The sequence below is a fragment of the Varanus komodoensis genome, unplaced genomic scaffold, assembly GCF_004798865.1.
Source record: "Varanus komodoensis strain SLA01 unplaced genomic scaffold, ASM479886v1 scaffold130, whole genome shotgun sequence".
In the NCBI taxonomy this organism is placed as follows: domain Eukaryota; kingdom Metazoa; phylum Chordata; class Lepidosauria; order Squamata; family Varanidae; genus Varanus; species Varanus komodoensis.
Window position 1 is genome coordinate 67,016 of NW_025335377.1, and position 20,437 is coordinate 87,452.

Consider the following 20,437-nt stretch of genomic DNA (forward strand, 5'->3'; position numbering starts at 1 on the left):
ATGGCCAACAATTTACATCTTTAAAGATCAGGGCAATAATGCAGCCAGATGTGGTTGGCACTAACTCAAGTCTTATCCTGCATAAATCGCCCCTTTCTTCCTGATGCCTGGACTGACTCATCTCCTGAGCTATCTAATCCTTTCATTAACCCTTGTCTGTCTTCGGAGACACTGCTACACTCACTGTTCTGGACTCTTCTTTAAATCAAGCAAGCAGAAGCCCTTGCCGTGATCAGCACCATGCTCCTTAGCCATCCAGCTGCTATTTTAATTTCCCACAGTGTCTCTGACATCGTGTCACTCCAGAGCACTGTGGGGAATTTACAAGGTGCCACCCACCACCCCACCAGCACTGCTTGGAGCGCTGGTGCTGAATAAGCTTGGGATGGCCCACCAGTAAAGGAGGGGAGACCACAAGTGAACTTAGTCCAAGGCCTCCTCGTTTCCTCTTCTAACGGCAGCATTGGACGAATTCTTCAGTCCACAGCACCTTATGTCCACAGGATACATACATATCATGCCAATATACAATCATGGGGGACCTTTCTGAAGAGAGGGTTGCTAATGCACAGGGGGGCTTGTGCCCCAGGTTCAACAAGTCTAAGAAATCTGGTGTGCAACCATGTTATACTTTAGAGGCAGCCTCCTCCTCCTCCCCCTCCTTCCAACTTACACAGATACATTTTTATCCTCACAGCAACAACCCTGCGAGGTAGTTTACACTTAGAGGGATTGACTGACCCCAAGACACCCAGTGAGTTTCATGACTAAGTGGGGACAAGAAGGCAGATCTCTTGGGTTCGCAGTCCAATACTCTAACCACCAGAACACAATGGCTCTCAAGGTGGTACAGGCAGGTTTTAGAAGAGAAGTGCTTTCTTTCACGATCCCACTCCCAACTGATATCTTTCCCCGAAGATTGGGCCATCCCCATCAATCTGCAATTCAAGCAAAGGGCACCTGAAGTAGGTCCAAAGTTGAGCAGATTCAGGACCCTGGACAGCAGCCGCGCACGGAGGGATCCTGGGCTCAAATTCAGCACTATGGAGAGCAGCTTGGTAAGCCGGTTACCCCAACATTGGCTAGGAGCAACCGACTGGGGTTTATCGTAGGACCAGGAGGCCTTCTTGGAGTGCCACCTCCTCAAGGACTGGATTTGGCTTCTTCTGGCTGGTGGGGCCTGGGGAGTGAGGAGCTGCTTGGAGAAGGTTCCTCAAGGTCTTTCCTACCCATTGGCAGAGTCTGAGGTCCATTTTGGGGGGACAGATGGCAGTGGCACCTGCTGGAATCAGAGTGAGTGAGGTGCAGGAGCCAAGGCAGAGCTTCAGGAATGACTTCTGACTTCTCAGAGTGGCTGCCACTGGAAAAGTCTCTGGGTCCCAAGATGTTAAGCCAATCTCTTTTTTTTTTTTTTTTTTTTGTTCCTCTCTTAAAGGGCTTTGCACACCTGTCCACAACTTACTGCACTGGTTGATAATTTTTGGACAGTCTTCTGTCTCACTGGGATTTTTACTGCAGTAGGTTTCCTCTTGTAGATCCTCCAGAGGCTTAACCAGGGATAACTGAATAAAGAACAGTTCTTTTGTAATGGAAGGAGAGTCACTAGAATTTTGAGAAGTCTGAGAAGGATGAAGATATCCAGAGTATTCTCCTGAAGACACAAATGTGCCACCTGCTGCACAAGTTGAGAATGGAACAAGAGAATGGGCCACCTTTTTGTTTTCTGCTACAAAAGTGGAATGCGGCATATTTTTAAGGGAGTCGCATTCTCCCCTGAATTGTACAGTCCTGGGCAAAAATAGGGGAACAGCCTCCCTGTGAATCTGGGATTAGAAAATGTGTAGAGATGAACCATGGTGGAAGCATCATAGAAAGACGCTATCCCCGCATTATAGTCCAAATAAACCCCAACTCTCTTGGGAAAGGCGATGGGGCACAGCCTTTGAGGAGGGGTGTCCTTGGCTGTTAACTCCATCCCATTCCGCAGCCGGATTACCCAGTACCCATTGCCAGGGGAGGCAGAGATTTTCCCCTTACGGTTGATGGAAGTGCTCACCAGGCCTAAGGTCCAAGAGGGCTTGTTGCCAACTTCCACCTCCCAGTAATGTTTTCCGGAGGAGAAGCCCTGACAACCCAACACTGCCACACAGTAGTTGAAGCGCATCGGCGTGTCTGGGACATCCCGACGGAGGTGGCCGTCTCGGACACACCTATAGTCATCCGAAAGGACCAGACAAGGGTGAGCTGTTTCAGGATCCAAGGTTATCTGGGGAAAATCTGTAGAATGGAGAGAAGGAGGGCTATTTCAATCATGTCTCTTTATGGCTTAATGGGATTCTATCAATCCCACATTCCCACCTTCTGGAATTGTGTGGCATACAAGGAGGCAAAGGGCACACAGAAGGCAAAGAAGCGAGCAGAGACCTTCTGAGCTGCCAGTGACAGAAGGGGCATCCTCAGATCCATTCCATCAGGCGTGTTGAGCCCCGCTCAGCCCGAGGGCTGGATTGCATTTGGAATCCTTCCCAGGCATGGCATTCCAGGAGCGAGCAGAGCTGAAGGCAAAAGAGTGTCCGCTAAATACCAGCGGCGTTTGCCTGGAGGTCCTCCCACCAGCACCTAAGCCCCAGGGGAGGCATTTTCAAATGGAGGAAAAACTGCACAAAGTCAGAAAGCCACCAAACGATCCATGGCTGGGGGAAGAGCTCACATCCCTCTGCTGAATCTAGAGTGTTCCTTTTGGTCATTGCCACTGTCCGATGTTTCAGGCTTGAGCCTTGGGTGTGGCAGCTTGAACCTCTGTCCCTGAGCCTCCAGAGCATCCTTCAAAGCCTGGAAGGCCACTGGGCAGGCTGAGCTGGACATGAGGGGTGTTGGCAGCCCACCTTGCTGGGCTGGTGTTCAGCCTGAGCAGCCTCTCCTCCCTGCCTACACTGCTGGGAGCTAGGGCGCCCCCTCACTCCTCTCTTGTGGACCGATGGCCAATTCAGTATAAAGAAGCTTTTTATGTTCCTCATGCATTTGGTGGTCCACACTAGAAAAGGGCCAGGGGTCCAATGATGTCCTTCTGCCTTTCATGTCTCAGAGGAAAGAGAAACTCCTGCTAACCAACCTAATCTGTAACATTTTGATGGGGTCCCATCAGAGAAGACGGCAAAGGTCCTTTTGCAGTTCTCCCAGTTAGTCCCATTACCTATGTTGAGAAAAGATCTCATTTCTCTCCAGGCCACGTACTGAAGAGCCCCCTTGAATTGTTCAAGGATCCATGACACGGGTGGTGCAACGGGAACAGCAGGAGCGGCTAGTTGCTGCTTCGTCCTTGGACAGATGGGGAAAGAACCAGAAACAGAGAGACGTGTTTCTATTGGATATACAGGGGCACACACATATCAAGGGGCAATGTCCCTTTAATGGCACTCACCTCTTCAGGAGAGAGTGGATTCCCTGTGGATGAGAAGGGGACAAGAGGGAAATCAAATTAGCAGAGCAGCTAGGAGATCTGGCATTCTATCCTAAATCCAGGGACCACCACTTTGCCCTGGATCTGCAATACTGTGCATAGAATGGGATAGGGAACGGTTAGCCCTTCCTCATCCAGGCACTCAGTGAGATGTTGTGGTGTCAAACAATGTTCACAAACATTCTGTTTATTTGGGGTGAAGGTGTCAGCAATGGAATCTTCACAATTTTACAGTTCCTGAGGGCCAGGTAGAAGGACCCATTTGCATGGCATGGAAACCTCACAGAGGGTCTCAATGCAAGAGCTATTTGCATTGTTGGTTATCACTGAGCTATTGAGTAGGCAAGGCAAGGAAGCTAAGGCAGAAGTAGCTCAGATGCAGGGCTGCTGGAGAAAGGAAGCAAAGAAGAGAGTAAGGTGCAAATCAAGGACCAGAAGGAACAAGCAGATACCTCAAAGCTGGGGCAAGAACTTGGAGAGAGAAGGAGAAACAATCCAGGTGAGAGTCTGCTCAAGTTTTGCTGGACTCCAGCATCACAAGCAGCATCAGAGGTTGAGCCCTTGAGTCTAGGTGACTTCAGTAGCACCCCGGCCTAGAGAAGGGCTGGGGGGTAAGCACTTATAGGAGAGGAAGTGGCAAAGAACATGAGTGAAACCATCACACTAGGTCCTAAGATGGGAATGGCCATATTTTGCTTATATATTCCTTTCTATTTAATTTAGATTTCAGACTGAAATCCAACCCTCCAGATGAGTTGCATTATAAAATATAGCCAGGAAAAAACAGTCCTTTCACATGTTAAAACCATAACAACCAGAAAGAACCAGAACAACCCTATTCTGTTACAAGCTAGCAGGAAGAATTTGGTATGGCTGATATGCAATGCAAAGTAGTTTCACTGGCCATCTTAATACCTATAATGAATAGGCTGCTGAACATCTTGCAGGAGGCAGGTGAATGGGGCACCACTGAGAGCACCTTTCACTCGCCACTTGGCCTGGCCATTGCGGGTCATTGGCCTCAGAGCTAGGCCCACCTGACACTCTGGGTCAGAGGACGATCAGATGGGAGAGAGACATCCCTGAGACTGCATGACCATTGTGTTTAGAAAAGGCAGAAGCAGGAGGCCAATGAGCTGTGGAGCCCGAGCATAGGACAGATTTTTCTCTCACATTTTCAGCTACCCAGGCAAGCATGGAGGGGGGCGTGTTTCCAGCCAAAAATAAGTGGCATAAACAAGGCAGCTTTGAAGAAGAAGAAGAAATCCCTCTTCCCAACAGAGTCCCATGTCAACCTGACACACTCAGCATCTTCCATTACTGGAGTGTCTATTTCCGAAACTACTGAAAAACTGAGATCACATGAAGTGGGAACATAATTTGCTATTGTGCGTGGTGGGCGAGTAAACTCAAGAGAGAACACCCAAGAATTCCTTCTTCCACGCCCAACACCCATTCCTCATATAGGTGCAGTTCAAAGCCTGGTTCAGCTCAGTGCCTTTGCAAATTTCCGATTAATAGAACAACCCCAAAGTCATCATCACTCACACAGCCATTGTCATGAGCAAACACTGAGAATGTCTATGCGTTCACCCCATGCTTACTGTGGTCACCATGTTAGGCTGCAGGTGAGGGCTTATGCAATGGAAAGAGAAAGACCATATTTGAAAACCAAAATCCCTGTATGTAGAAATCCCAAATATCAGGGAGAAGGCTCAGCTTGACCCTCTCTCGCTGACAACTAAGTCTCTATATAAACAGCCTTATTTTGTGCCAACAAACATATATCCATTTGAGCCAACTGAAGGGCACATAAGGGGCCAATAGGGTCGGCACTGACTGGCAGCAGTTTCAGGGTCTCAGGAGAGGAACCTTGACCCAGCCTTGTCTAGAGACATCTAGGAAAAACCCTGGGATTTTCCACATGTAAAGCATTTAACCTACCACTGAGCTAAATGCACCTTCAAGTGATGCAACCCAGGTGCAGAATTACCACCTTGGAGAGAACCAAGCCTTAGCTTCAGCTGTAGCCAGCTTTCACAGAAACCAGTCTTCTCCTTACCGTTAGGAACTCTGCAGAGTCTGCCAGCTCCAGGTGACCCTGGGCTTCCAACAGCAGTTCCTGGCACACCTGGCTAGCCTTCTTCAGCATCCTCAGTCTCTCTTCTGTCTCCTGGAGTACAGCTCCACCTTGCTTCTCCAACCTTGCCTTGCATGCCATCTCATGAACATAGAGGAAGTGGTGGAGCTGCCTGAAGTTGGTGGAGATATGGTCTGCCAGACTGAGCATAATTGCCTTGGAAACCAGAAAGGTATATGAGATATTTCCCTCCATTGCTGAGGACACAAATATTGAGCGTCAGCTTCTCTTCACTTCTTTACCTGATGGTTCTGGAGCGTCTCTTTTTCTTCCTTCCGAAGCATGTCAAGCTGGCTGAAGTGAGACTGCATCTGAGAAACAGCCAAAGATAGCTCCTCCTATTCAAGAATGGGAGGAGAAGTTCAGACGGTCAAAGGAAAAATATGCCTCACTGGGCATTCAGAATTTTTTTGTGTGAAAGTCTGCCCATCACTTCCTCTCCGTGCAAAGGATGGGGGACAGTCCCCATTTGTTATGATGGGCTTGATTAGCATATTTAGGTGAGTTTGAAAAATTGAATGAAAAATTGAGTCTTGATCAAGTCTTGGTACCTTGGTAGCTCTAGCTTATGAAAGAGTCAGTATTCAGGGAGAGGGAGAGAAAGAGTTGGGAGGAATTTCTGTAGTTTAAATTTGAGCAGAGACAGTGGTCTGGTTCACACATAACACTAACCCATAGTTTATTTAAACCATAATTTGTTAACCTAACTGGTGTTCATCTGGCAGATGATCAAACAAACATACTTTGTTTTCTCAGTCCTTGTATGGTTTCTCTCCTCCTTTGTTCAGTCCCTTTCTGTATTCCAACTGCCTTTGCACTGATGTGTACAAAGACTGAGGGTCTCTGCAGCTCTTTTCCACAGCCTCTGCAGCCTAGCACAACAACCAACAACCCATAGTTTAAACAATTTACAATTCACAACCCAACAACAAGCCATGGGTTCTCTTTGGGGGTTGTTTGTTGGTGATGAAACAACCCTTAGTTAACCCTAAGTTCCAGGTTCCCATGTAACGTCATTCTACCATTCAACAAACCATAGTTAATTAAAATATAGTTTGTCCTTACCTATGAACAGGGACTGAAAGAACTGCTTGTTGGCTGAAGGAAAAGTTGTTTAAAGAGAATCTGATACAAGTTCAGCCCGTGTGATTTTAATTGTTGAGTCACGCAGGACAGTTTCAATTCTTGGGTTTTTCATTTGCTGCTGTACCAAGAGGTGGTTGTTATAACTGCTATGCTGTTGTCTTGTTGTTGCTCTCTGTTTATGGTTTTATTTGCTTTTAATATAACTTTTATTGTATATATTATTTTAAATTGTGCACTGCCCAGAGATCCCATGGGCTAGGGGACAGTATGAAAAGAACCGAACCGAACAGAACAGAACAGTTCTGCCTGCTCCAAGAGTTTGCTTTATTCCACTATGCTCTCCTTGTATATTTAGAAATAAAGCATATTTTACAAAGACCCCAGAAATCTTCAATATTTTCTTACCCAAAGAAAACTTGAAGCCTGTAGTGCAGCCTTCTCCAATCTTCTTGATGCTACCACAATTTAGAGTTGCTGGCTAGGGATAATGGGTGTTGTAATCCAACACCTCTCTACCAGGTGGGCAAACCAACTGCTGGAAGGCTGTTAAATGCACAGGGGTCCTTCAAAAAGACCCAAGCCAGCTAGCCTTAGAAAAACTGCCTGGTTTTGTTCAGACTCCCAGTTCTCAGTCACTAGACCCACAACCCAATCCAGGAACAGAACCCAAATGATGTACTTGGACCCTGACGCACCTTGTAGCCCTTCATAGCCTCGCGGACAGGGAGTTGGACACGATCCCGGGGCAGTTTGGATACTCTGCGGTCGGCTTCACTGCAGCGCCCCTCCTCAGCCTCCCTGGAAGACAGTCCCTGGATGCGGTGAATCAAGGTCCCCAGGAGTTTGCAGGGAACGTAAGTCTTCTCCGGAAATGGCTCCCGGCACTGGGGACAGGTGGGCCTGCTGTCGCAGGTCGCCCATGCCGCCTCAATGCAAGCCTGACAGTACAGGTGCCCACACGGGAGGGTGACCGGCTCCGAGAAGTACTCCAGGCATACTGGGCAGGAGAAATCTGGGGTCAGATCTTCAAACATCATGGAGGAAGCCATGGCCAGAGCTGTACACTCAGTGGACCCACAAAGAGGGTCCGAGCCCACTCTGGATCCACACAACAGTTGAATCTTCACGCTCACTCCCAAAACTGGGAGGCGCCTGTCTCCCAACCCGCTAAATCCGACCGCTGGAGGCAGAGGGCAGCCCTGGCGTTCTTGCTGCCCCTCCTGTTGTTATTGAACTTGCTCTCCAGGCAAGCACTATCTGCGTTTCTCAGAAATGCAATGCTGGACTTTGCCCCAAAGACCGGGCCGATTTGTGCAAGCAGTCACAGAGGCCCTGACGCAGGAGCCCTGCTCATACAACCCACCCCTTTCGCACATAACACTTTCACACAGCCGGTATGGCAGCTTTCCAGCCTTTCCCCCACTAGTTCTCCTCCTGTGTCTTTGACAGCTACCCGACCTGCAAATGTTACAGGAAAGTGCTCCTTAATTGAACCCCTTGCCAGAAAACCTTCCCCTGGCAAATCTCAGGAGAGGCAAAGGAGTAGGGCTAGCTGAAACCCCCCAGCCCTGTGCAATTAGGTCAGCTGGGATAAGAGGTCAAGCAGGATGCCCCTAGAGTGTGCAGGTCTTCGGCTATAACTTCATCCGTTACCACTAAATCACAAACTAGGTTGTGGAAGCGCTTGAAGAGCAGGAGGTCCTTCGCTCATCTTATGCCCAAGTTCAACAGCTCAGTTTCTCCTCTTTCTCAGAGGTAAAAAAAACCCACCCCGTCCATATCCTCTACACCAACAGCAACATGTGTGCATGACAAGAACCCATCTCCAGGCGCTGTTGCTATTACATTGATATCCCATTTTCCCCCTTATGAGGAACCCAAGTGGCTTGCATAGCTCCATTTCATCCGTGCAACAACCCTGTGAGGGAGGTGAGACTGAGAGCAAGTGGCCGGCCCAAAATTACACAGAAGACTTTGTGGCCGAGTGGGGACTAGAAGCTGGATGGCTCTGTATGCTTGGACTGCTATTAACAAGATTTCTATATACGATTGAGAAAGTTAATTGCCTTTGTGCTGCATATAAGAAATGGAGAACAGCAGTTCATCCCAGAGGTTGTGCATGGATGTGAGTTATGGATCAAAATTACTACTGATTTGCCAGAAGAGCCACAGAAACGACAACAAAAAGAAAATAGATTTTATTTCCCATATATACAAACAACCAGTCTACCACCATCCATAACATTTCTCAGGATGTAAACTCTCCCAAAGCGTACCTCTGTCTTTCCCATATGACTAAAAGCCAAGGGGAATTCACAGCAAGCCAAGCTCAAAATTGGCAAGACAAAAACAGTGGTTTACCATTAACAATCTCTTCACTGACCCACTGAGAAGAGGTGTTGACCAAAGAGAACTTCACTATTTGAGAACACACAAGATCCTTGTGGTGACCTGAAGGGTAAATGCCAGGAGAAGGAAGACTAGCCTTATTAGTCCACCAGTAAAGCTCTTAATGCATTCATTCTGAACCTTGAAACTGTTAAAGCCTAGTTCACACCAAGAACGGATGTGGAGGAAACCCACTTTCTGGACTTCCTGCGGGGATGCGTGCAGTGGAGGCAAGGTTGGCTGCTCCAATGCGTCAGCATACAATTCTCTGTGCATAGAAAAAAGTGTGATCCTCTGACACATCTGGGGGAAGACATGAGCCCACCTGCTTCCTGACATCCTAGTTCTCTGTATACAGAGATTTGTTTGTTTCCCTTCTGACAGGTGTTTCCCTTCTGACAGGAAAACAAAGGGATTTGTTTTCCTTCTGACAGGTGAGCTCAGCACAGTGCAGAAGCCGGCTTATCTCCTCACCTGCCGGTTCTGTGGACAGAAGGAGAGGGTTGTTCTCTCCCTCCTGCACTCACCTGGCACGCACCACCCAGCTTCTGACCCCTTACGCCCTGTGGCGGACTGCTCCAAAGCGGCTAGCAGAGAGTGGAGGTGGGTGGTTTTGCTCTGGCAGGTAAGGACCAAAATGTGTGCTTCGCGCTGTTTGCAGCCCTTATGTGTTCACAGCACTGCTGGACTGGGCATCTGCTACCACAAGCAGAAAGATTCTGCCAGCCCCGCACTGTTATTATCAGCCCATGGGGACAACTTCTCAGCCAGGATGTTGCCATTCCAGAACGTTCTGACTAGGCCCCGCCTTGGCTCATTCCAAGAGGAAGCTCCACCAGCCAATCTGGGAAGACCTCCGGGTTCTACCCCAAGCTTTTTCTCAGGTAGAGGATTGCCAGCTGCTCAGGTGTCATTACAGGGGAATTTGGGCATGGAAACAGGGGAAAGCGAATGACGGACACCAGTGTGGAAGGCGATTTGATTCACTTTTGAAGATGGGCATCGACAAGTCTTGGGGGCTGAACGATACCTAAACATTTGCAAGCAAAGGCCATTTGGGTTTCCAGGTTTGCCGCCGCCACTCCAATATGTGCCTCTCTTTTGCCAACGCGACTCCAACACTTTCCAAAAGTGATACCCACACAACAGCGATAGTAACACCTCAAAATCACAGTTGCTACAATGAACCACCAACCAGCACGCATAAACGCGGCCGAGCCAAGTTAAGCGTTCCATTTGAGGAATATAGTAGATGTTCTGGCACCTTGTACTTGCGGCTGAGACTTACAGAACCAGCACCACGGGATCAGGGGAAGAGGGAGAGGTACCTGACACGGGGGAAAACCCAGAACCATGGAGCTTGCCGTGAACATGCTGGTGGCGGAGAAGAGTTGAGCTGTCTCTGCAGCCTTTGCCGCATTCGCCACACTGGAAGGGGTGCTCGCCTGTGTGGCTGCGCTGGGGGCCGGGCAGTTTGGAGCAGTGGTGGAAGCTCTCGGGACGGTCAGGGCACGTGTGGGGCTGCCTCGAGGCGTGTGTGAGTTGGTGTTGGGCCAGCAAGCTGGGCGGGTGGAACGAGCAGCAGCATTCCCGGCATGTGTGTGGATGCTCCGTGCCACGGATGAGCTGGTGCTGGGAAAGGCCGGAATTCTGGGTGAACATCTGTCCACAGTCAGGGCACTGGGGGAGCTTGTTCCCCGCTAAGAGCACTTGGCAGGGGGACTGGAGACTGGGACAGTTTTCCTGGCTGTCGGGGTGGGATGAGCCACCATCGTCAACAAGCAAGCAATCGTCGTCCTCGCCCTCAGGTTCCTGCTTCCACCCAGGGCCCTCGCTGCCCCCAACCTGGAGCTCCACTATCTCCCCACCCTCAGGGTTCCCACAGCAGAGCTCCAAGCTCTGCTGCGGCTCCTGGTCCCCAGGCCGGAGCTCCAGGGTCACATCCCGTGTGCGATCTCCACCGTCGATCTCCGTGGTCCACCCATGTCCGTCGTCCCCAACGCGAAGCTCCAAGATCTCCTGGGCGTCATGGGCTGGCCTAGCAAGGGGCCCCGAAGCTGGCTCGCCCACGCCGTTTCCAGCCCATCCGCGAGCCTGCTCTCCATCCCGTGAGCCCGCGATCCACTCGCACCCCCACCCGCCCCCGCAGAGGCCCAAGCCCCGCCCCAGCTCCTCATCTCCAAGGCGGAGGCCCACCCCTGGCCCAGCCTGCTGTCGCCACTGCAGCTGGTGCACCCGGAGGTGCTGGATGAGGTTGGAGCGGCGGCTGAAGCACCTGCCACACTCCGGGCAGCTGTGGGGGCGCTCCCCCGTGTGCACCCGCCGATGCTGCCGCAGGTTGGAGCTGAGGCAGAAGCCGCGCCCGCACACGTCGCAGCGGTAGGGCCGCTCCCCGGAGTGGATCTTCCGGTGGCGGGCCAGCTTGTAGCGGTCGCAGAAGCACTTCCCACACTCGGGGCACTCGCAGGAAGGCTCCCCGGAGTGCTGGCACCGGTGCCGGGACAGCTTCGAGCGCTGGGCGAAGCTCTTGGGGCAGTCGGAGCAGCGGTAGGGCTTCTCCCCCGAGTGTGAGAGCCGGTGCCGAGCCAGGGCGGACTGCCACGGGAAGGTCTTGCCGCAGTCGGGGCAGGCCAAGCGGGGCTCAGCCCGGTGCCAACGGGGCCTGTGGCCATCCCTGCTGGGTGAGCGGCTTTTGCCTGTGGTATCCCAGCATTCAGTGGGGCCCAGGGACCTCGGGACGGTCAGATCCTCCTCCTTCCAAGACGGCCGCTCCTCGCAGTCTGACTCGCTCGAGAGCTCGGCAGCTCCTGGGAAGGCATGGGCAGAGAAGTGGGGGAGATATTAAATGGGCTGCACTCCCAGTGTCCCTCACATTGGCCAAACTGGTTTGGACTGATGGGGGTCGAAGGGCAAAACATTTGGGATGCCAGCAGTTGCCCACAACTGCCTGCAAGGTGATTGCCACATCATATGCAGCGTGGCTTCTTTCCCATCAATTCTCGAAACACTGAAAAGTGTCTTTCCAGACTCAGGAACAGCACAAGGCATTATCCACCCGCATCCAAGCCAGCCACCCCCATCCTAAGCGCTGCAAGCAAGGAAAGGGGAGGATGGCCAAAGTCTCTGCACTGCTCTGCAACTATTTCTTTTCACTGGGCCCAAGAGTGCTACTACTCATCATACAAGACACAATAATGAAACCCCACACTCCTTCCGTCCTCTTGGAAAAAAATCGTTTCAGCTTCCTTTGCTTCTCTCTTACAGAAATGCATAGACAAACATAGAAACATATTGACCTGGTTTGCATGTAACAGTATCTCAGAGGATGGACTGAATATGGGTTGAATGTGGATTGAGTATGGTTTGTTACTAAAGTGGGAGTAGTTGTTACATGCATACCCTGCACTATGGTTTAACTCTAGGTTATTAACCACAAACAACCCAGAGTTCACAAGCCAGCAGCAAACCATAGCAATCCATAGTTCAACCATAGTGTAAGTTTTACATATAGTGTTAGCCCACTCAACCCAGCCTCTGGGTTATCATTACTTGTGAACTAGGCCATTACCTCAATCAATGATTTTCCTTTTTTTTTTTACCTACAAAGAATCTGCCACATGTTGACTTGTCTACTGAGGGACTGCCCCTCCACCAAGAATTGTAGAGTCTCCTGGGACACAAATACACACTCGCGCCTCACAGAGGGATGATCCGGTTCATTCTGCTTCACTGTTAGCCTACATCACTTTTCTCAACCTGATGACTTCCAGGATTTTGGACCTTTGTGTATGCTGGTTGGGGCTAGTGGGAATTAAAGCCCAGAGTGTCTTGAAGGCACCCACTTGGAGAAACTTTCCCTAGAGCATGGGTCTATCGGGATATGTTGGTAAATCTAACAGCTTTTTTTCACCAAGATCAAAAACACTATGTGCCTAGATCCTCAAGCTTCTGGACTCCAAGTTGTTTGCATGTCCATCTGGGTGAACTGCTATTTTACACCTGACCCTGTTAGGTTAATCCTGATCTTGTAATAAGAAATAAAAGTATACTTGTATAGACTGCTTAAAAAATAAAACTATGGTGCAGATTATATGCATTTATATTTTATGTATTATATGAAAATCAACACTCACTAGAATTTGGTCAGATAATAGATAAAGACTTCTGATAAATCCTCTTAGGATATTCCCAAATTATTTAAAAGATTGTGTGGAAAAGGTAGTTGTAGAATTGGTAATTAATCTTTTGACAGCAGCAAAAAGCTTGGTAGCTTCAATTTGTCTATCCAATTTTTTACAATCTGGGATGTCATAAGGACTAGAGAAAAACAAATGCTTGAAGTTAAGCTGATACAAAGATGGTGCATCTATCTTTTTATGATAAATGTAGTGTTCATTTTCTGACATTCTTTTGATTTTCCATTGCTTTCTTTAACCTGAACTTAAAGGATGTGTGTATTGCAGGATTATTTATGTAACTTCCAATAGGATTAAATGTTTTTAAAAATACAAGGATTCCCCTAGTCCCCCAATGTATTTTCAGCTCTCTTAATGGTTAAGGCGTTAAGAGCTTCCAACGACTGTACTGTGGTTCAGGACCACCTCGTGCAAGGACCACCCACCCCAGCTTGCTCTGCAGAAATCCTTCAACCCGCAGGCACTGGGTGGGCGGTGAAAAACTACCTTCTAGCGCAGTACGAGCATCACAATCCACCTTCCACTGAACAAGGCAGGAGAAAATGGGAAGTGATGGGAAACCTATCTGTTCCCAGGGACTGTTTCACAGACTGTTTTGTGTTTCCTGAACACAAAAGAAAACCCACTCCTCACCCACAACCCTTGCCGGAGTCCTTTCTGCAGAGTCCTGAAGGTTTTGCAAACATGGCTCCTGGTTTCTGCCTCTCTCCATCTTGAAGATCAGGTCTGGTTTGCGAATCGGAAATCCTGCCAGTAAAAGGGGGAGACAGGAGAAAAGTAAGTAATAGAGGATTGTTTGTTTATTTATTATTTGTGGGGAAATAATGCATACACAAAGATTCCAATTGGCCAGAATGATTTGCTGTACAAAAAACATTTCCTTTGGATCACCCCAAAAGCCTGAGATGTCACTGCTGTGCCCTTCAAATCAAAGATCACATTTAGGGTGCAATCCTACATCTGTTTGGAAAGGAAAAGGTCCTGAGATCCCCAGCGTTCCCCAGAAAGCCACAGAATGCTGCACTTAGAGATCCTCACTTGATAATGCTTATATTCGCATTTGGCATTTTGTATTTTCCTGCAATAGAAGTGTCGTCTGAAAGCACTCCACTTAGACCTGTGACACCGCAAAAGTACTCACTAGAAGATGCAATCATGCAACAGGAAGTTGAAGGCAGGCGGAGAGGAGAGAGCAGTGCGATGGATCAGGTCCATCGATTCCAATTCTAGGGCTGCCAAGAACAGGGCATTTTGGAAGGGACACGTTCATAGGGGCACCGTGAAGCAAAGACACTGTTGCACCTGCCCATCCCCACTTCTAGGGCCAGCTGCTTGGTCCCCCCACTCCCCCTTCATTGGTTCACTCAGCACACAATGCGCCTGGCAAGTTTCCGCCTTCCCCCTTCACCCACACGGCAGCTCCCTTCCTCCTCCTCCCCCTCTGCTCTGCTCTGCTCTGCTCTCTGGGTTCAGCAACAGCATCATGAGACTCTAAGAGAAATTGGTTTGCAAACTGCATGCATCCAGGCATGCTTGACATCACTGTGCATGCCGTTTCAGAGACCCTTCCCATGATGGAGGGCCACCCATGCAAGGCAAATAGATTTCTCTGCCAGAATCGCAGAGTCCCACGTCCAGTTTCCATACCGCCTGTGTTGTGGGAGGGGAGCACAGAACCTTTCTGGAGAAGCCCAGCCTGCTGGGGCCCCTTCTCTTCTCCAGGTGGGGTTCCTTGGAAAAGATGGGGCCCTCGACTTGCACGCACATGCAGGGTTTAGTCCCCTCAGGCAGGGGCGAGGACTGCTAGCAGCAAATGTTTGTATGCTGTGGGGCTACGGTGCTGGCAGATCCCAAGAGGCAGATTCCAGCTGCATGTGATGGTTTTCAAGGGTGAAGTCTCAATCTAGCAGGAATTCTCCCTGGCCAATGAGCTGCAGGAAGGCCCCTTCTTTAGAAGCTCCCCAGTTCTAAAGAGGGAAACCCTTCCCGAGTCTGGGTGACATTTTGAAGTGTGCCTTAATGGCACATTACAGCGTCCCCAATGCAGTGATGGCGGGCTGCACCCCGTGAGGCTAAGGGAGAGGAGTTGCTGGAGAAGAACCCTGGATGCCAGAAGGGAAGCTGTGACGGTTGGCACCAGCCCCCCCCCATGCCTCTGAGCCCCTCTGCACCAGCTGCAGCCAGGCAAGGAGCGTGCAAGATCCATGCAGCTGCTTCTCGGCAGAACCGGGAGGACGAAACCTGCAAGCCCCACGCCCAGCCCAGGGCATCCATTCCAGCGTGGCTGCAGAGGTGGTCCTCAGAAGAGCGGCCTAGCAGGACATCACGCCATGCAGGGAGGTGTGCAGCTGGTGGAGCTGGCAGGAGACCTGTATACACCCTTGGATGCAGGGTAAGGATGTTATATTAGGTGCAATCCTGGGCACAGCTTTTGGGCAGCAGCCCCTGCACACCCACAGAAGATGTTCAGGGGTATTTCTGAGCAACACCTTGCGGTTTCTGTCTGAGCACCCCCTTCTCAGAAACTGAGGCCCTCGCTCCTGCTGTTGCTGAAACAAAGATGCGTTTCCCTGCGGACGCGTCTTTCATGCAGAGAGGTTTGGTTGGGTTTGGGAGGTTAGCGTAAGGACTGCGGCGATTTCGGTGGGGAGGCCTTTTCTGGCCAGGGAGGGTCCTGCCCTTGATGCTGACCCCAAGGGAGGAGAGGAGCGTGAGTGGGAGGCGGGACAGGGAGGGTGGAATGTGGGCCAGAGGCAGCGGTGGGTGAGGAGGGGCAGACACAGCTGCTGGAGACAAACTACAAAGCGGGGACTGGTGCGGAGCAGGGCAGGAGATTTCTAGATCAACATGACAAGACAGGAACGAGGGAGGGGGCCTGGGCTGCCCAGGCATTTTTGGTGCTGCATACAGTGGGAAAGGATGTTTACACCAAGGCGGGATAGTTCCAGAGGATGCGGTTTCTTGTGGCCACGGAGACTTCCTGAAGCAGTTTGGACCTGAGCAAGAATAGGGAGAGAGGGAGGGAGGGAGGGAGGTGGGTGCAGGGAGATCCCATGGGAGGGTGGCAGGCAACAGGCACTGAAGGAGGGCATGGAGAAGGGGGTGGCTGGTCAGCTGGCCAAAAAAGGCAAACCTCCATGCCGGATGATGAAGGTGCAGGGAGGGGGCAGGCGATTCGCAGGGGAGATGGATCAAAGCAGCAAGCTGGGCTTTGTTGGGCAGGTTCGGTCCTTAAGGGGCAGATTTGACTGAAGGGTGTCGGGAAACAGACTGCAGATCCATCAGGAAGAGGCAGGCAACGCAGGTGGGAACAACGCACCTTAGTCTTGAAATTCAGGGATGGTGGCCAGTGAGATGCATGGCACCAGCAGGAGGATGGAGCAGGGGCAAGGGAAACCATCATAACATAGAAACCACCTAATCGTCTGTTGGATAAAAGTGGTAACCATGGAGGGTTGTCATAAGGCTGTTCACATTTATTTATTTATTATATATATATCCCACCTTTCTCCCATTGCAGAACTCAAGGTGGCTACATGTGGTTCCCAGGTGGTCTCCCCTCCAAGCTCAGGCCAGCCCCAGACCTGCTTAGTTTCAGCCTGTGCCTTCAGACCAGACTCTGAGCCTGTAATGATACAGGTGTAGCGCATGAGCAGGAGAGAGCAAATATATGGCTTGCTTTGCAACTGCCTCGTCCATTTTTAATCCACCACGCACAGTCAGCTCCTTCCTGGGTGTGAAGCATGACAATTCATTAAAGAACACTGGGTTGTTCAGAGGCTAAACCACCTGGCAGTTGACCCAACAACAAACCTGCTCTCTTCTGCTCATGCATGACAACCTATTTGTTTTTAGACTGATATAGTTGTTATTACATGAGAACCAGGTCTGTGGGTAACCATAATTTAAGCATCCCACAGTTAACCTAAGAACTAATCATAACCCACAATTAACCCATGGTATTATAGCCATGGGTCAGGATTTAGGTTGATTGCGAAGTTGCATATTCAAAATTAGAGGTACATGCCCTCGGCAAATTGTGGTTTTTTTAAGTTGAGTGAGAGTCCTAAAGGAACAATACATAAGTGTGAACAAGGCCAGGAGACCCTTGACCTCTCCTCTAAATCCGGAAGTATTGGTTCCCACCACTTGTTACAGGGGAAGGTGTGCACCGGTATTTCTAGCCATCACCACTAGATGGCTTTGATGAGTGTGCATGTATGTCAGAGACAGAAAGAGAGAGCGAAGAGGAAAAATTACAGACAGATGATATTAAATGCAGGTGAGTCCTGCAATTAAATATTGCAGAAAGAATAAACTGCTCAGGGTCCTTTCCAGCCAGCTGGCCGTGCTGTTTTCCAAGGGAACCCCATTCTATTCCCCCAGTCTTCTCCCCCTTCACCAGCAGTCAGTCAGTCCAAGACTTAGTGGTCTCCCCACACCAACTCCAGCGTTTACTTTTTCTAAATATTTCTGTACTTTTGAAAATGTAGGACTAAGCTACTAGTCTGCATTTATTTACTTATTTGGGACATTTCAAATCCACCCCATAGCTAGTGTTTTTTGGGTGGGCTGCAGCCAGTTAAAAAATTAAAATATTGCTTCAAAACACAGTTAAACTATAAAATACGATACAAATATTTAAAAGAATGAAAGAAAATAGAATGGCTCAACAGAGGGATGAATGAAATGCAGCTTCCCACTCCTGTGTTTCTCTGTCATAGCAGAAAGTTACAGTTCAGGGCAATGCAGAGGGGGAAAAGACACGTTTGACAAAGCAAGGCCTGCTGGCCTGTACCCCGGGCCACTGAGGTGCGAGGCACGTGGGCCACCCCTGAGCTAGGGATCCTCCTTTAGGAGGGTCCGTGACGGGTATGAGCCAACCAACTTCACTCTCTTGCCTCAGGCCATCCCCTGAGACTCCAGCCCTGCCTGGAAGAGAAGCCCCCACCAGCCCGTCTTCAAGGGCAGCCCCATGTACAGCAGTCAACCCTTAAGGGGGCAAAAGTAGGAGCAGTACCAAGCGGGGAAGAAGCTCAGGCTCCTCCTGTCCACCCTGTATGCAAGCATCTGGGAACCCAACCAGATTCCTTTGCCTTCTGGGCTCCCTGCCCCCTCCCCACCACCAGGCAATTCTCACCCAGTGACCGAACGTTCCCATAATTCTCGAGCATGACCTCTTGGTAGATCTGCCGCTGCCTTTCATCCAGGAGCTTCCACTCTTCCTCGGAGAAATACTCGGCTACCTCTTCAAAAGTCACCAGTGCCTGAAATCATTCAAATGTTCACAGTGCGTCACCCGCTCTGCAATTCACTACCCTCGGGAGGCGTGGTCACGGTGGGGCCCTCACCAAGGGGCCAACAGGGAGAAGGCCCTGCAGGTTCCCCCCCTCAACAATGCAAGGCGCTTGCCTCTCCCCCAGGGCCAGGCAACCGGCAGCGAGGAAGAGGAGGAGCAGATGCCTCGTCTTGCCGATCGGCTCTCCTGCTGTCCATCAAGCAAGTGACAGCAGTGCTGAGAAACTGGGTGGAGCAGAAAGGCAGCTGGGGACACTGGCAAGGAGCAAATGGCCTCACGGGGAGGAGATGAGTGGTTCAAGGACCCTGCAAAACCCAGAACCTGCACAGACCCTTTGTGCAGTTTTCATTACGACACCCCTAATGCCGTTTTTCCAGTGGCTGCATCACCCCAACCCTTGGAACCTGTGGGAGGCCCGCCCTGCCACACCATCACCCCCCAAGGCGCCATGTGATCCATTCACACAACCTTCCTGGTGGGATCGCTCACCTTTTTCCCGTGCCTCTCAAGCAGAGAAAGTCCTGTTAGGAAGTTCTCCACCAGGTCGACCGCCTGCGCACACGTCTCCGGATGCTGCTGCCAAACCCAGCTCTGTATCTCTTGAGGTAAAATTGCCAAAAATTGTTCCAGGACAAGCAGCTCCAGCATCTGCTCCTTGCTGCGGCTCTCCGGCTTCAGCCAGAGGCGGCACAGTTCCCGAAGCTGCCCATAAGCATTTCGCGGACCCTCAGCTTCTTGGTAGCGGAACCACCGGAAGCCCTGACGAGCCGTTTCCATGACAATGCCACCTTCTTCCAAGGTGGCCTCCTGAGCTTTGCCCTCATTGGCCTTGACTTCTGAATCTGGCTTGTGACAAGCCTCTTTTGCGTTTCTCTCCACGTGTGTCGCCCTGTCTTCCGGCTCCCCTGGTTTCTCTGGGGAAGCCACGCAGGCCTGGTTACTCTGCGCAGATGCCACCTCCAATTCGGTCGGCTCCTCTTCTTTGGAGTCAGCCGCTTTCTGGACACAGACCTCACAGACCTTGGGGATGTCCCTGAGTGTCACTTCAGTCTGGATGGCCTTCTCCAGCCTGGGGAGGCCTGTGTCCTCGAGTCGCTCCACGACGTCCTCAATGCTACCTTCGCCTATGACCGTCGGGTGGGTCTCCTCCTCTTCTTGGGGATCAGCTTCGTCTTGGGAAGACACCACACATGCCTCCGTATCATCCTCTGACCCAACACCGGGTTTCGGGGACCCCTGCTTGAAGTCCACCTCTTCCTCTTCAATAGTAATCACACAATCGGGCCCAACCATCACTTCAGTTTTTGACCCTTTCTCTACTTTGGAGTCACAGCCATCTTCAAAAGAGACCACACACGTCTCAATATCATCCCCCAGGGCCTCTTCCAGAATTTTGGCACCGGTTTCCTCATCCTCTGGTGTGGGCAGGATCACCTGTTGCCGAACCTCCCAACACTGAGGCCTCACACCCGTTTCATTTCTATCCATTCTGTCCTTCCGGGACCGAGAGCGCTTCAGGATCTCCTTGATGGTCCCAACGGGAGGTGAGGTCTCCTCCATCTCAACACTGATTTGGACCCCTGGTTCCAACGGTGAAGGGAACCTAAGAACCCAAGTGGATGGCCCCCCTGGCTTGGCAGTCATTGTGGAGGTGGCTTCCCGGAGAAGGAATTAATTGTTCTTGTTGACCCAAACTGGCTCTGGGGCCTCAATTTATGATTGACCCATGAATAACCATCTCTTGGTAGCAAGTGTCAGTGCAGTTGCAGGACATGTAGGGACTCGCCCAGACTTGCTGGGGCCTGCGAGGGCCCTAGACCAAAGGGATGGTCACGTCATGCCAGCAACACTGATGCAACCTGAGTCAA

The 20,437-nt window shown here is 50.6% G+C and overlaps 2 protein-coding genes across 2 annotated transcripts in view; both read right to left on the minus strand.

Annotated features, from left to right (window-relative positions):
- LOC123019585 (zinc finger protein 30-like) overlaps positions 1-20,129 on the minus strand; it is a 33,145-nt gene extending 13,016 nt beyond the window's left edge. The window contains exons 1-4 of the mRNA XM_044422566.1: positions 19,059-20,129; positions 18,411-18,537; positions 13,904-14,017; positions 11,310-11,881 (exon numbers count right to left, since the gene is read on the minus strand). Of these exons, the coding sequence (XP_044278501.1) occupies positions 11,310-11,881; positions 13,904-14,017; positions 18,411-18,537; positions 19,059-20,129 (1,884 nt within the window). The remainder of the gene's footprint in view (positions 1-11,309; positions 11,882-13,903; positions 14,018-18,410; positions 18,538-19,058) is intronic.
- LOC123019575 (zinc-binding protein A33-like) lies at positions 1,067-7,747 on the minus strand. Its single transcript, XM_044422544.1, has 6 exons — positions 7,382-7,747; positions 5,843-5,938; positions 5,523-5,756; positions 3,422-3,444; positions 3,194-3,318; positions 1,067-2,277 (listed from the first exon to the last, which is right to left on the minus strand). The coding sequence occupies exons 1-6, from the start codon at positions 7,733-7,735 to the stop codon at positions 1,727-1,729; spliced, it is 1,383 nt and encodes a 460-aa protein (XP_044278479.1). The 5' UTR covers positions 7,736-7,747; the 3' UTR covers positions 1,067-1,726.
- Positions 20,130-20,437: the final 308 nt, after the last annotated feature.

Bases quoted from the DNA above. Each gene is read 5' to 3' on its own strand.
- LOC123019575 (XM_044422544.1), bottom strand. From the start codon at position 7,735: ATGGCTTCCTCCATGATGTTTGAAGATCTGACCCCAGATTTCTCCTGC. The intron at 5,757-5,842 runs GTAAAGAAGTGA...CTGGTTTCCAAG, and splicing joins AGACGCTCCAGAACCATCAG to GCAATTATGCTCAGTCTGGC. The intron at 3,319-3,421 runs GTGAGTGCCATT...CATCTGTCCAAG, and splicing joins ATCCACTCTCTCCTGAAGAG to GACGAAGCAGCAACTAGCCG.